The following is a 12,736-nucleotide window of genomic DNA, read 5'->3' as shown; positions in this document are numbered from 1 at the left end:
GCGAAAATATATATACTCGTTTCTTGATATATGTTATAAACTTTCCTCAGAAGAACGTATGAAATTTGATGGTACAAATGCTTTCGGAACGTACACTGGAAGGCAGATATATAACGCTGTATCTGCTTTTCAGTGTACATACGTGCGTTTTGAGTCGGGGTAGGAACTCTCGGGCTCATTCGATCTAAGTTGGACATCGAGATCAAGATCGTTTGCGAATTCGGCTCACGTAAGTTTCCAAGCTCCACGTCTTGTGGCCACGAGTCACGTTGCAGGGTGACATTTTAAGCGACGAGTGTCAAATTTCGTCATCGAGGTTCAACCAACGGCAACGTACACGTTAAACAGTTAAACTAAAAGGAAATACCGTAAAGAAAATGCCGGGTAGATATTCGATGATCTTTTTGCAACGGCTCTTAGTAATTTATGGCCACTATTAAGTTATCAAATAACGGCGACGTAACGCGGTATTTTTCCAGTAATAAAACTACATCGCGATAAGGTTCCATTAATAAGAATAACAATTCGTTACTTAATTACCGCGTATTCTTTGCCGCAGCGTTTCTGAAAACAATTCTTTTTTTTTTTTTTTTTCTAATTTGAGCCATATACATGCAGCGCTTTTTACTTTTTGTATTTATAGCGACAAACGTTATCTAATATTGAACGCGACATTTTATATATGGACTTTTTAATTCGCTATTTTTAGCGCGCCAATGTATGAAAAATCAATCGTCCCGGATTTCCATTTAACTAACGTTCTCTCCCCCTCCCCGCTCTTTCCGCGTTTCGATCCGTTGCGGGTATGAATTTCACCCGCGACCTGCGAAGTAGTCTTGTCCTGTTACACGAACCAATTTGCGAATACGTAGATACCGAGAGTCATTTTCGCGAACGTCGGACAACCCTGTCGGAATGCCTTTGCGACTGCTAAAGTGCGCTACAGTTAAATCCAGAGCAAATTAGTAGAGTGGAAAGGTCGTTTCTCGGCACTTGCCATTGTTAATTGGCGAGGGGGCCGAGAGACTAAAGGGTTGCCTGGGATGATGCTCCAATCTTTCCCCATCGCATGCACCCAGGTCCGAACGCGCGACGCAAATCCCGTCCCCGTCGTTTGCGAGTCTTCGGCTTTTACGTTCGTCGGGAAGCGCGACCTCGTTTGGAAATCAAATTCGCTTCGGCTTATTTTAGGCAATGCGATTATCGACTATCGAATCGTTGAATAATTTTACAATTAATTAAATTGCAAATCTCTTGCGTCTCTCCGTATATCTTCTTTTTATACGCGACCAACGACGACAATCGCGAAATACAATATTTCTAAGTTTCTCTCGTTTCATTTCAAAACCGTAAGAGTCGCGCTATTTGTCGTGGAAAGTACTTATGGAAAATTGTTTCAATTTAAAAGATATCGATCTAAAAGCTAATGTTAATTAAAGAACGACGGAGGTGTTTACTTTTACCGGGTGTGCACTTTCCGGGCGATGCAATTTAAATAAATTGCATGTGCTTTTTAAAAAATTAAACCACTACGGTAGGATTCCGCCGAACGATCTCTATATTAAAATATCGTTATTCGTGTTGTCTTACCTTTTTCTCCTGCCATTCGCGAGACATTAATTACTTGGGGTACGTAATTTGCAGCCTTGCTTCCTTCCCTCCTTCCTTCCTTCCTTCCTTCCTTCCTTCTAGCTGTGGCAGCATTCTGGAATTCTGGATCATCCTGACGTGTTAATCCTGACGTTGTACTCCATATCCATAGTATCCATATCCATAGTAGGTACTCCATATCACTTGTCACTGTATTACACTGCTCTGCTTTTTTTATAATCACTTGTCACTATGTTACACTGCTCTGCTTTTTTTTATAATCACTTTCACTGACTCTATCACTCGAGAGACGAACGACCGAAAAAACGACGGTAGATTATCGCGGCGATTTTTTACAATTTAAATTAATCCCGAAACGAAAAACTGGCCGCGATGTACACGGCGAGGTCCAAGAGTTTTTGATCCCTCGATTAATTCGTTAGCAGAACGAACGACGTCGAAAGTTTACACCGAGCGGCGAATGAGACGGACCGCGATACGAAATGTCCTCCGCGCACTGTATCTTCCTCGAGTTGTTCACAAATCCCTTGCTTGAAACAGTTGAGAATCTCAGGCTGCGACGAATAGGGCAGGTCAGGTGTAGATCTCGCGCTCCGATAGTGGCGATCGGCGAAATCAGCTGAACGTCGCTGGAGGTGATGACGAGTGAAGCAGGTTGGCAACGCCGTACTCGCGGCGCTATTCGCATCGGACGCTTCGCGCGCTGCTTCCCGCCACATAACCTTAGTGGCCCGGGGCACTTTTTCGGAGCCCAAAACAGAAATAAAAACGATGATTGGAATGACCCAATTACAGAAAATGATTGTTCTTTTACGCGTTAACGACGTCGACACATATTTGTACGCGAGACTATCCTACTTGCGGTAAAAAATACGTTAAATCGCGGAGCGATTGACAACACGTCTTCGCGCCCGAAGCTTCGCGACTAGACTAATATGGCCGATAGAAATTTCGGCCCTTGGAGGAAAAGAGACAACCATTAAGAAAGAGTGAGACAGACGATAGGTTCGATCGGTAATTAATTGCTGTCCTTCTCGCACCGAATTGTTGAAAGCCCGAGCTCGAGAGCCTCGAGATCTACTCCCCTAAAATAAAATCAAGCGATCTCGACGCTTGAGCCAGATGCGTAGCCGCAGGGTTGGCTGAAAATGAAAAAATGATAGGCATTTACGAAATTGCTCATAAAAGGCCGGGTCGCGTCGTCATTCCGGTGGCAATTCGTTGCTGTCTACGGAAGATGCTCGTGATCGCGCGAAATTACTCGATAGCGAGATCGTAGCCTTAGCGATGGGCCAAAGCTATACGCTATTTATCGGCAGAATTTTTTAGTTTATCGTGTCATTCTACGCGATAGCTTATGCGGAGAAGAATATGCGAGGCTATAAAACAAAATACCAATGCGCGTTTTGCGTTGCATTGATGGATGAAATGCACTTAGGCAAGCGACGGCGTAATTAACGTAGCGTCCGAATGGAATGCTCTGACAATTGCAGAGATAGCTCGGAACTTTGTAGCGTTTCGGAGATATCGGGGGGAGAACTCATAAGCGTGTCGGCTACTGTCTACGCTCCGCGTAGTGACATACCGCACGTGCGATTATATATCATCCAACTATTACACGAGATACATTATAACGCGGAGATCCAGTAACGCGCGATGAAGCGAGCATGTCTGAACGTTATTACATCTCGCGGTTATTAACGCACTTATCTAGCGCAAAGTATAAACGAAAGAAATGATTTATATGTCGCTCGCTATTGGAAATAGATAGAATTTTTTTCCCCGCTGTTTAAACGCCGCCGGAAATTGAGCAAGTAACGTCGCTTTAAACTAGCGATTTTTGATGCGATTTTCTTACAACCAAAACGAATCTGCGTTCGTCGGGCGGGTGACAGGGAAGCCCACAATTTTCTCGTTAACTTGACAGCTATAAAAAAACTCGTGTTTTTCTCGTTACCGCCTGAAAAGAAGCTTACGGTTCTCGTTCGCGTCGTGATTTCAATTTAACGAAGGTGCCTTACTCGAAGGCGATAATGTTCTACTATTTTGCCACCTGCGAATGACATAAATGGCCATGCACGCATACGCGGTGAGTGGCGTCGCGCGAAAGCACAATGGAATCCTCCAATACTCCGTTCAATGAAGAGCGATTCGCAAACACGGGTACAGAAACCGTGCACAATGGTACAACTTCAACAGTACCGAGCGCTACGTGGGCCACGGCACGGGGGGAGGTATAATCGAATCTCCCGTATGACGAAAGGGGGACGCGAGGGGGTGGGTAAACCCTCAGTAACTTGCCTGGAATCAAAATTCACTGCGGCTCATACAAAGCGTTCTGTCGCGATGCGCGAGTACCATTGTTAAACACGGATTCCGCTTACATAATTCATAAGCTCGAGTCATCCACCCGCGCGGGTAGGCTTTCAGGGTATTTTCATCAATTACGACGCACGTCGGCGGTATCATTCGGAACGGATACGGCCGAGGCGCAGAGATGCAGGGTGCGTAATAACGTTAGAGAAGCAGGCGTGCTTTCACAGCCGCGAGCTCCGACGTAACTCCGCATTCGTATCGATATTATCGAAGTCAGGAGCATAGAACGCGTAGCATTCGTTTCCTCCGCGCACAATTGGGCGAGATTCGCAAACGCCATGCAGCGCGCGAACGGGTGAGAGTTGGCTACAGGTGGTCCCGGGCAGATCAATATGGGTACGTGTGTTGGGTGAATATGTGAGCACCTCCCTGCGACGTTCCCTCGCGACGGGCAGACTTTACGATCTCGGCGACGGGGTATTGTCGTATCGCGAAAAAGCTTGTCCTCTGCGTCATCACGTTCGCATGGATCTCGTATTCCCTTAAAATGTCAGAAAATGTTAGAGAAGAAAAAAAGAAGTATTTTACTATATAAAAAAAAGAAGTTTAATTAATATCTACTATGATTTAATAACATAATAATAGTTTAATAATAAATTTAAACGTATGTAATATATAGAAAAATATAAACGATGAAATATAAACGTTAGTTGTACTAATAAATATGAAATTTAACAATTACATACAACATTATGTCAATACTCTGCAGTTAATATAAATTAAGTCTTTCGTAATTATTTCGTTATATTGCTGAAAATATTCATTAACGATACAAACTATTAATAATTGACAAATATATGTAATAAAATAATTTTTTTTTTTTTTTACTGCTTATACATCGTAATAAGATTCTTCTTCGTCAACAATGTCTCGTGGATAGCCAATAGCATAATAATCTTTAGATGAAAGCATGTACGGTGTAATATTAAATACTTTATAATGAATGATACATTGTACGATCCATTCCGCAGAAATCGGCGCCGCCTTGGCAGTTCGATACCAATGTTCTATCAGACAAATAAAAATATACATAATATTAATACATTTCTTTAACAAAATTAAAAAAAATTTTATTCATGCAAATTCGTGCTAATTCTAAAAAAATTCGTGCGTGTTCATACTCATACGAATATCGAAATATCTGTCAGACTCTTTTAAAATATTTGCGAATGCATTACGCACAACTTACCGATTTCTTTCTCGTCGTGAACATCGTCTTGGATAACGACGCCTTTCATACCCTCCAATTTAGCGAAAATGTCGAAAGACTCGACCACTCTGGCTCCGGTAGCGACTAGCATATCCTAGAAACAAAAAATATTCTTACATGAAGAACTTGGATCGAATCCAGGTTCAAATAGTATTGTGCCCGAAGGGGTAAACAAAAGTCCCTCCGGTTTAGTGACACATACAATGAATTGGTTTTAATTACAGTTCAAAAAGTTCTGTCACGTTGCGAACAAAAATTAATAGCGTCTACGAGAAAAATAAACACCCGTCTCTCGTTACCGCGAAAATTAGGTAGCTCGAACTAACCTGATATTCGCTCAGCGAAACGTTGTTGTATGGTCCGACGCATAGAAACGTGAAGCCCTCAAAGAGATCCTTCTCTCGTAATCTCGAATTACGAGGTCCAGTGTTAATGCCAATGTCACTTAGTGTAGTGACTTCGTATGGCAGCTCGTTCAACAATTTTTGTTGTTTAATACAGTCTTCAACCCATCGAAAGCTTACTATCCACTTTCGATGGGCGATTCCTTGTAAACATTTTAACGTAGTTTCTACTACGTTCTCTTCACCGGTGGTTTTCATAATAACATGGGTTACGTTTCGATTAAACTGGCTCACGTAATTAGCGTTGTAAATCGTCACGAGCTTTTTCACAACGTTGATCTGAGCCTCGGACAAACCGCTGCATGCAAAACACAGGTCTCGCTTGTTAAATTGATGCGCAACATTCTCCGGAGTCTTTGTGTTCATCTGTCTTGCTAATAAAATGTTCCTGCTTTCGATGCGTTCGCTCTTCGTCTTCTTAAATATGTCAGAACGATTCTTTGTGACAATGGAACTGTATGCTATTGGCGTACTCTGCGCGGACGGGCACATTCTAAACATATTCGCAGTAGGTGTCTCAAGTGAGGACAAATTTATTTCACATGGTCTCGACGTACTCGGCGTGACTGGCCACGAGGGTTCTATTTTTACAATATTTTTTAATTCGATTGCTTTGGCGTTCACGCATCTGTAATAATACAATCATATATTAGCCAAATTAACAGGAAAAAGAAAAATATTTTCTCAATATTTTAAGCAGGTAGAGGTGTTCTATTTAAAGATTTAAATAAAAAAAACTTTTTAAAACAAATACATTAATTAATTAATATGAAAAGTTTCCAAAGTATGTGTATATATCATTATTTGTATATATTACTAAACTATTATTCCAAGCCTATTTTTAATATTTTTTTTACATATTATTGAAAACTTGAAAAAGCTGAAGAGGTCGAAAAAGTTTTATATTTCTTTGTAAAGCATGCAATAGTAGTGTATGTACGTTATCGTATTTATGACCGCGTGCAGGCATATTATCCAACTGGTAGAGACATGTAAGCACGAACACGAAGAGTGTACGGCAGAGGAAAAGAGTTTAAAGTACTAGTACTTACTTTTTCGTCTTTTTCTCAGGAGTGTTCTCCACCACGTCATCTTCGTCGGCAGAGTGTTCCTGCGTTTAAAAGTGTTATATGATACTCGTTACATCGTACAGCGAGAAGCTTTTATGCCACAATATCAAAATATTACAAATGGCACTTACCCCTGGCCTGGTATTTTTATTTGAAGAATTTTGCTTTCTTTTTTTTGGAGTACTTTGTTGTTTCAATGATGGATCATCCTGCGAAATTATTTTCGTCACTTTTGTTTGATTTTGAGCCGGGACGCCAAATAGATCCTTTTCAAACATTTGCAGCTCAATTTGATGCTGCGTAATATTCATAGTCGAATCAAGTTCAGAAGTATCATCCTTTGCATTTGATATGTTACCAGTAGTTTTTGGTTTTCGCATTTCATCGTCGTCAACCTGAAGTTGATTCACCGACTCGATTGAAATATTACATTCTGTAAGAGATTCTTTTCTTTCACGCGAGTCCACGTGTTTCTTCTGATCAGACGCTACGTTCTTCTTGGCACGAGTTTTTGAAGTAGTATTCATAGATGGTTTCTTAATATTTTTAGAAGATTGGTCCTCAAACATGTCGTTTGTCGATGACAAAGATATGATCGGAGTTTGCTGTACAATCGGTTCATCTGTCATCGCGAGATAGTTTGACGTTTTCTGTTTCGCCACCGGGCGATTGAGATTGCGAGCGGACGATTCGGTACACACTATGATTTCGTCGCTTTGTGGTTGCTCTACGCTGGCGATAATATCATCAAAATTGTCTTGCAACAAGTCTTTCTCGTTGTCCTTTTCTCTTTGATTCGCTCTGGGATTTTGTAGACTAGAATTTAGCGGTTGACTTGTACCAAAATTATTTCGCATCTGATCGATTTCTAACACTCGGTTTATGATGTCGTCGTTAGTAGGTTCCATAATTTTTTTCGATGTAACGTCTGTCTTCAATGATTGTTGCATTATATAGTCTATATTTTCTGAATTAAATAAGCTACTGCTTTCAAAGTTATATGATTCTTTCGTGCAACTTTTCTGGTTTGATTTTACGCTCTTGTCCGTCTTCATCTCGAGTGCATTACTCGCGGAAGACGATTGATGACCCTCTGAGTTTTCTTCCGATGGGTTTCCCACTGATTTGCCGCTATTCTGAGTGTTTTTACTTCCTTTCGTCAACTTGTTTTGTGTCTTATCACGTTTACTGCTCCATTTATCGACAGTATTCGGAATACGTTGATCTTCGTCCAGACAATTCGCATCGTTTAGCTCAAAGTCGTCCGGCCTTATCCGATGTTTTTTCGTTTCCACAGTTGATACGTTCCTTCGAGTGCATTGATTGTCGCTTTGAGAACTGAAAAATTATGACGGTATAAATACAAAAAATAATATCTTAGGTGACAAAAATACTTTTCTGAGATTAAATGTGCAGTATGCTGGGTTTCTCTTTGTTGTATCACTTTATTTAAGAAGTAATGATAATAACAGCGCGTAATAATAATCGTTTAAAGTAGTTGCACAAAGTTGGAAAAGAAAAAGAGAAGACTTATGAAGTATTCAACTTAGGGGAAGAAAACTAGTATTCATTAATAATCTAAAAAAAATTGTGATTAATAATAATTAATATATAGACATTTTTAGAATCAGAATTAAAATTAAAATAGAAACTGAAAATATAAAATCACTCGATAAGAAAAATAAAAGCAAAGGAAGCACGTAGAAAATAAAGAACGAAAAAATATATTATATAAAAGAATTATATATAAATTAAGCTAAACTTTTACTAATACCTTTTCAACTTTTTCTTAATATGTGTCGATTTTGGTTTTGTATCCGAGCGAGACATCTTAGGGATTTTCTCGAACGCACCTTGTTCTTCTAAAGACGATGAGCTTACGTTTTGATCGTCTGCAAAATACAAGCGACTTTTTTTCGCATCCAAACTCGCTTCCATTTCGTTGTATGCATCCAGTTTTAGCGTGGATTGACTGCTGTCCGAGTGGTTGGAATCGTTTCCATCGTTAGATCCGTCCTCAAATAGCTCTCTGTTACCAGTGCATTTCGTTCTTTTCCTCTTCTTGCAAGGGCTTTCAACGGAAGGTTTGCGCGTACAGCCCATCGTAGATTCTGCGAAGCGTGAACTTTCCATTTCAGAAAAGTTGTTTCCTTTGATAGCAGACTTAATCGGGCCCGCGCATTTCACCTTCTCGCGCTCGTTCACCGGGGAGTCTATCGTTAAGAACTTTAACTGCGAATCTTTGTCGGGTGACAGCAGTTTAATAGCATTCGACGTTTCTGAACAAGTACGCGCGTTTGTCCCATGGATTGGCCTCTTATCCGTGTTATTCGCCGAACTATTATTCTCCACCATAGTAATTTTATTCGAGTTTTGTGAGTCTCTCCACTGGTCAAAAAATATTTCTGTACGCATGTCTGGTTTATTGAACAATTGCTGCATATTATATACTGAACTAATTTGAACATTTGCTAACATCGACCGTTCGCGTTTAGTTGTGCCTAAGAAAAGATACTTGACATTGTGCCGCTTAACTAACGTGCCCAATTGCAAAAATTTCACGTAAGATCGATTTGGAATACTTTCCGATCTTGTAGAATTGCTCGTACTATTAATATCTGTTTTCTTAATCTGTCTGCACGACAGTGGAATGTCGCTTAATGGCGGCGAGTCACAATTGTTGAGTTCTGATTTTTTTCTTAAGGATAATCTACTCTTGTTCAGAGAAGAAGTAGCCTTATCCGGTGTCCTTTGGACATTACTGCTCTCTCGAGATTTAACACTCCGTTTTTCGGTTGACAAGCAGGATGAACTAAAGTTGTCGGCAGAAGTTCGCGAAACGTCACAAGTTATTTTTTGTACAGATTCGTTAAGCTTTTTGGGTGTTAGGCCACTTAATCTTTCTTGCAATAGTGCATTAGAGTCATTTTCTTTACAACGTATATTCTCAGAACACTCTAAGTTTTCCGCGTTACTACCAAAGCCGATAATTTTATTCATTTCATCGTTGTTCAGATTTATTATACGTATCTTTCTACCTTCCTCGAGTGTGATATATGAATCATTTAACAATGATTTCGTACTATTACTCAGATTTTTATTATGCAATTTCAAATGATTTGTCTCATTAAATGATTTTATACTTTTGTCAGACAAGTTTAAGCTCTTATCAATCGCATTTTCTTTTTTATCACTAAACTCCAAGTGAGTAGATATATCGCTCTTTTTTTTATTATCGAGCATTCTAATAGCATTTGAGTTATATTTGCTATTCGGCGTAAGCAAGATATCATTGATTATTTTGGGTGACGTTTTACTTTTTTCGGTGCTCACGTGTAACTTCTTTACTTTTCTTTTTTTCGCGCGTTTCATCTCTTTTCCGACGTTCATCACGCGAGACCAGTTCGACGTAGATTGCTCAGCGCTCGTAGATGCGACCGGCACATTCAAAGACGCGATCTGATCATGCACCGCTGCAGTCGATGATAAATTATCTTGACTAGGTGCGGTCGCCGGATTCGACCTCACAATCTTCTCGCGTTGGTTCTTCATACGTACTTTGGCGTGAATCGTCTTGTATTTCAACCCGGAATCGATCTCTATTACCTCGCCAATCTGACTCGTCTCTTTGCCCACCTGGGACCCCGCGCCGTCCTCGTCAATTCGCTTTGGGCAATCCGTGCTCCGTTTTCTATCTTGCCTCGGCCTGCGACTTGCGCTGATGCTGTCCTGCTGGACTTCGTCGCTCTCGTCGGATATTGGGTTCGTCGGCCTAGCTTTGTCGTCTTTGATCGGCATTTCGTTTTCTTCGGCGGTCGGATTATCGGGAAACGAGTGTAGCCACGTGCGAATTTTTATATCTGTCGAACTGTGAAGCATGTCATCGTCGAAAGAATTCGATAAAGCTTCGATCTCCAGATTGTGACTTGCCGATAAGTTGTCGGTTTGAGTCCTCGTTGAGTGCGGCAGTACTGCAATACAGATATCGGATTTTAATCGCGGATATCGATAATTTTTCAATTTTTTACATATATATTTCACTTTTACAATAAAATAAAAGCATTTGTTTTTTATATTGTTACAATGGTTGCCATAAACATTTTTTTATTTACAAAGTATGTATTTTTACGAGATGACAAAATATAATTAAAAAAAAAAATTTTACGCGTATCGGATAACGTTAAAAGTAAAAAGGGAGGGGAAAAAAGCGAAAAACATGGAAAAATCTACGGTAGTAAGGACACCTGGAATATTCAATGCAGGGAGAACTGAATAACGTCAGAAAGATACGTGATACTCAAACTCTGGAACCTCATGAAACATTGAGCCTTCTCTAAAACGTATAGCGCGAATCGAGGCGCCCAAGAGTATCGAGAATTAAATTTTTCAGGCCTCTACCGTTCTATACTCTCCGTACAACATAGTAACGGACCTCACTTAATATACTTTTACGACGGCGCATCTACCGCCGAGCTTTTAACTTTCGCTCCTGATTAAATAACACAATAGGAGATAGTGGATCAATAGCTGGCATGGAAAATTACGATTATTATTAATATAGCAATAACAACGTTATAACGTTCCAATAACACGGTTATTTCTCGGAATAATTATCTTATCTGTTTACATTTTTTTATTCTGTGTTTCATCAATTACTTAAGTCATAAAAAAAATCTTGAAGCTAGCTTATCTTATTAAATTGAACTGTAGGTACAGCTCAATTTATGGTAGCTATAAAAGTTGTAGGATACTCACTGACAATGTGACTGTCAAACTCAATGGCAGCGACGAGTACATTAAATTTCTCAATGCAAATTTGCAAATGGTCATCCTTGGAAATTTTACGTTTGTTGAGACTTGTCTTACATATTGGACAATGTGCACTTTTCCTCTGTAGAATTCTGCCTATACATGTCTTGCAGAATGAATGACCACACCTTGTCTTGGTAGGCTCTTTCATAAGCTCTTCACTGATACAATAAAAAAAAAACAACGTTATGAACGTTTGACATGCATTTATCTGTTTTAATTAATTAAAAAGTCTGCAGACGAGCTCGGCGCTCGGAAATTAAATATATGGTATCCTTCGTGCAAAATCAGCGAGTACTGTCAACTTCGCTTAAGCGTGATCAATGACTACTGCGAGATACAGATACACTAGACACTTGTTGCACCGCGTGAATCCTAACCTATAAACGGTCCCAATCATCGCGCAAGAAATTAACATATTAATCACGAGAATGCCGATCCGTTCGAGTTTTAACAGCGACGTGACTATACGCGTGAGGCAGGGTACTTACCATATCGTGCAATTCAACGCTTTCTGGAGGTTGTTTATCACCTTCGCGAGTCGATCGATATCGTTCCGGCTTTGATCCGACATCGTTCCGCTCAGTCTCGGTTCCTCGGTTGTCGTAAGGGAATATTTACTTAATGCACGACTACACATATCACTTTTCTACCAAAAATATATTGCTCTCGAGTAAATCACGAGGCACCATCAAACGATCATCGCCGTGCACGTCCTCCGTTTCGAATTAACTGATTGAATGTAATAATGCGCGGGAACGACGCCGACACCACCGCCGATTATTACGTCATCGACTAAACACGCAGACAGCGCAGACTACACAGAGTCAGAACGGAGATAGTATACGGATATACGTGTGATCGATCAAGATACGTTCTTCGAATGATCTCGAGCGATTTTACATTCGAAGTCGTTTACGTCGCGTATTAATATTCACGGGATATTCCGTAATTCGACTCTGTAGCGAGAAATAAAAGAATAAGAACGCCGCCGGGATATTAAACAAAACTGACTTTTTTCGCGTAGAAAAGAACACACTAAATAAATAACGTTGCTAGGCAACAGTAAAACCGAGGCGCCGCCCTCAGAGTGCGCCACAGTGCGCTTTTTGGAGAGCTTCTGTCGTCTGAAGTGAACCGCGCGTCTTAACTTGCGAGATGCTGTACATACGGGCTCTCTAATGGCAGATCGTACGCACTTTCTCGAGAGAGCAGCGCAAGAGTCTCGGAGGACCAGAGTTTCGCGGAGTGTCGTC

General features: G+C 40.4%; 2 protein-coding genes across 5 annotated transcripts in view; one reads left to right on the top strand and one right to left on the bottom strand.

The window, feature by feature from the left end:
* The window catches only part of LOC139103794 (breast cancer type 1 susceptibility protein homolog), a 59,346-nt gene extending 46,839 nt beyond the window's left edge, over positions 1-12,507 (bottom strand). Inside the window, exons 1-8 of one of the 3 annotated variants that reach the window (XM_070658809.1) lie at positions 11,972-12,507; positions 11,427-11,641; positions 8,446-10,642; positions 6,803-8,009; positions 6,654-6,712; positions 5,524-6,229; positions 5,177-5,291; positions 1,591-4,994 (exon numbers count right to left, since the gene is read on the bottom strand). In XM_070658809.1, coding sequence (XP_070514910.1) covers positions 4,819-4,994; positions 5,177-5,291; positions 5,524-6,229; positions 6,654-6,712; positions 6,803-8,009; positions 8,446-10,642; positions 11,427-11,641; positions 11,972-12,120 — 4,824 coding nt within the window. In that variant the 5' untranslated portion in view covers positions 12,121-12,507 and the 3' untranslated portion in view covers positions 1,591-4,818. Of the gene's footprint in view, positions 1-1,590; positions 4,995-5,176; positions 5,292-5,523; positions 6,230-6,653; positions 6,713-6,802; positions 8,010-8,445; positions 10,643-11,426; positions 11,642-11,971 lie in introns of those variants that run through there. The other 2 variants (XM_070658810.1, XM_070658814.1) reach the window with 2 other exon arrangements.
* Positions 1-12,736, top strand: part of LOC139103833 (uncharacterized) — a 52,557-nt gene that overhangs the window by 22,804 nt on the left and 17,017 nt on the right. The gene's annotated exons all lie outside the window — the stretch shown is intronic.

Source organism: Cardiocondyla obscurior, linkage group LG07 (assembly GCF_019399895.1).
Source record: "Cardiocondyla obscurior isolate alpha-2009 linkage group LG07, Cobs3.1, whole genome shotgun sequence".
NCBI lineage: Eukaryota > Metazoa > Arthropoda > Insecta > Hymenoptera > Formicidae > Cardiocondyla > Cardiocondyla obscurior.
Note: the sequence above shows the minus strand (reverse complement) of the source record. Positions and strands in the feature narration are given on the sequence as shown.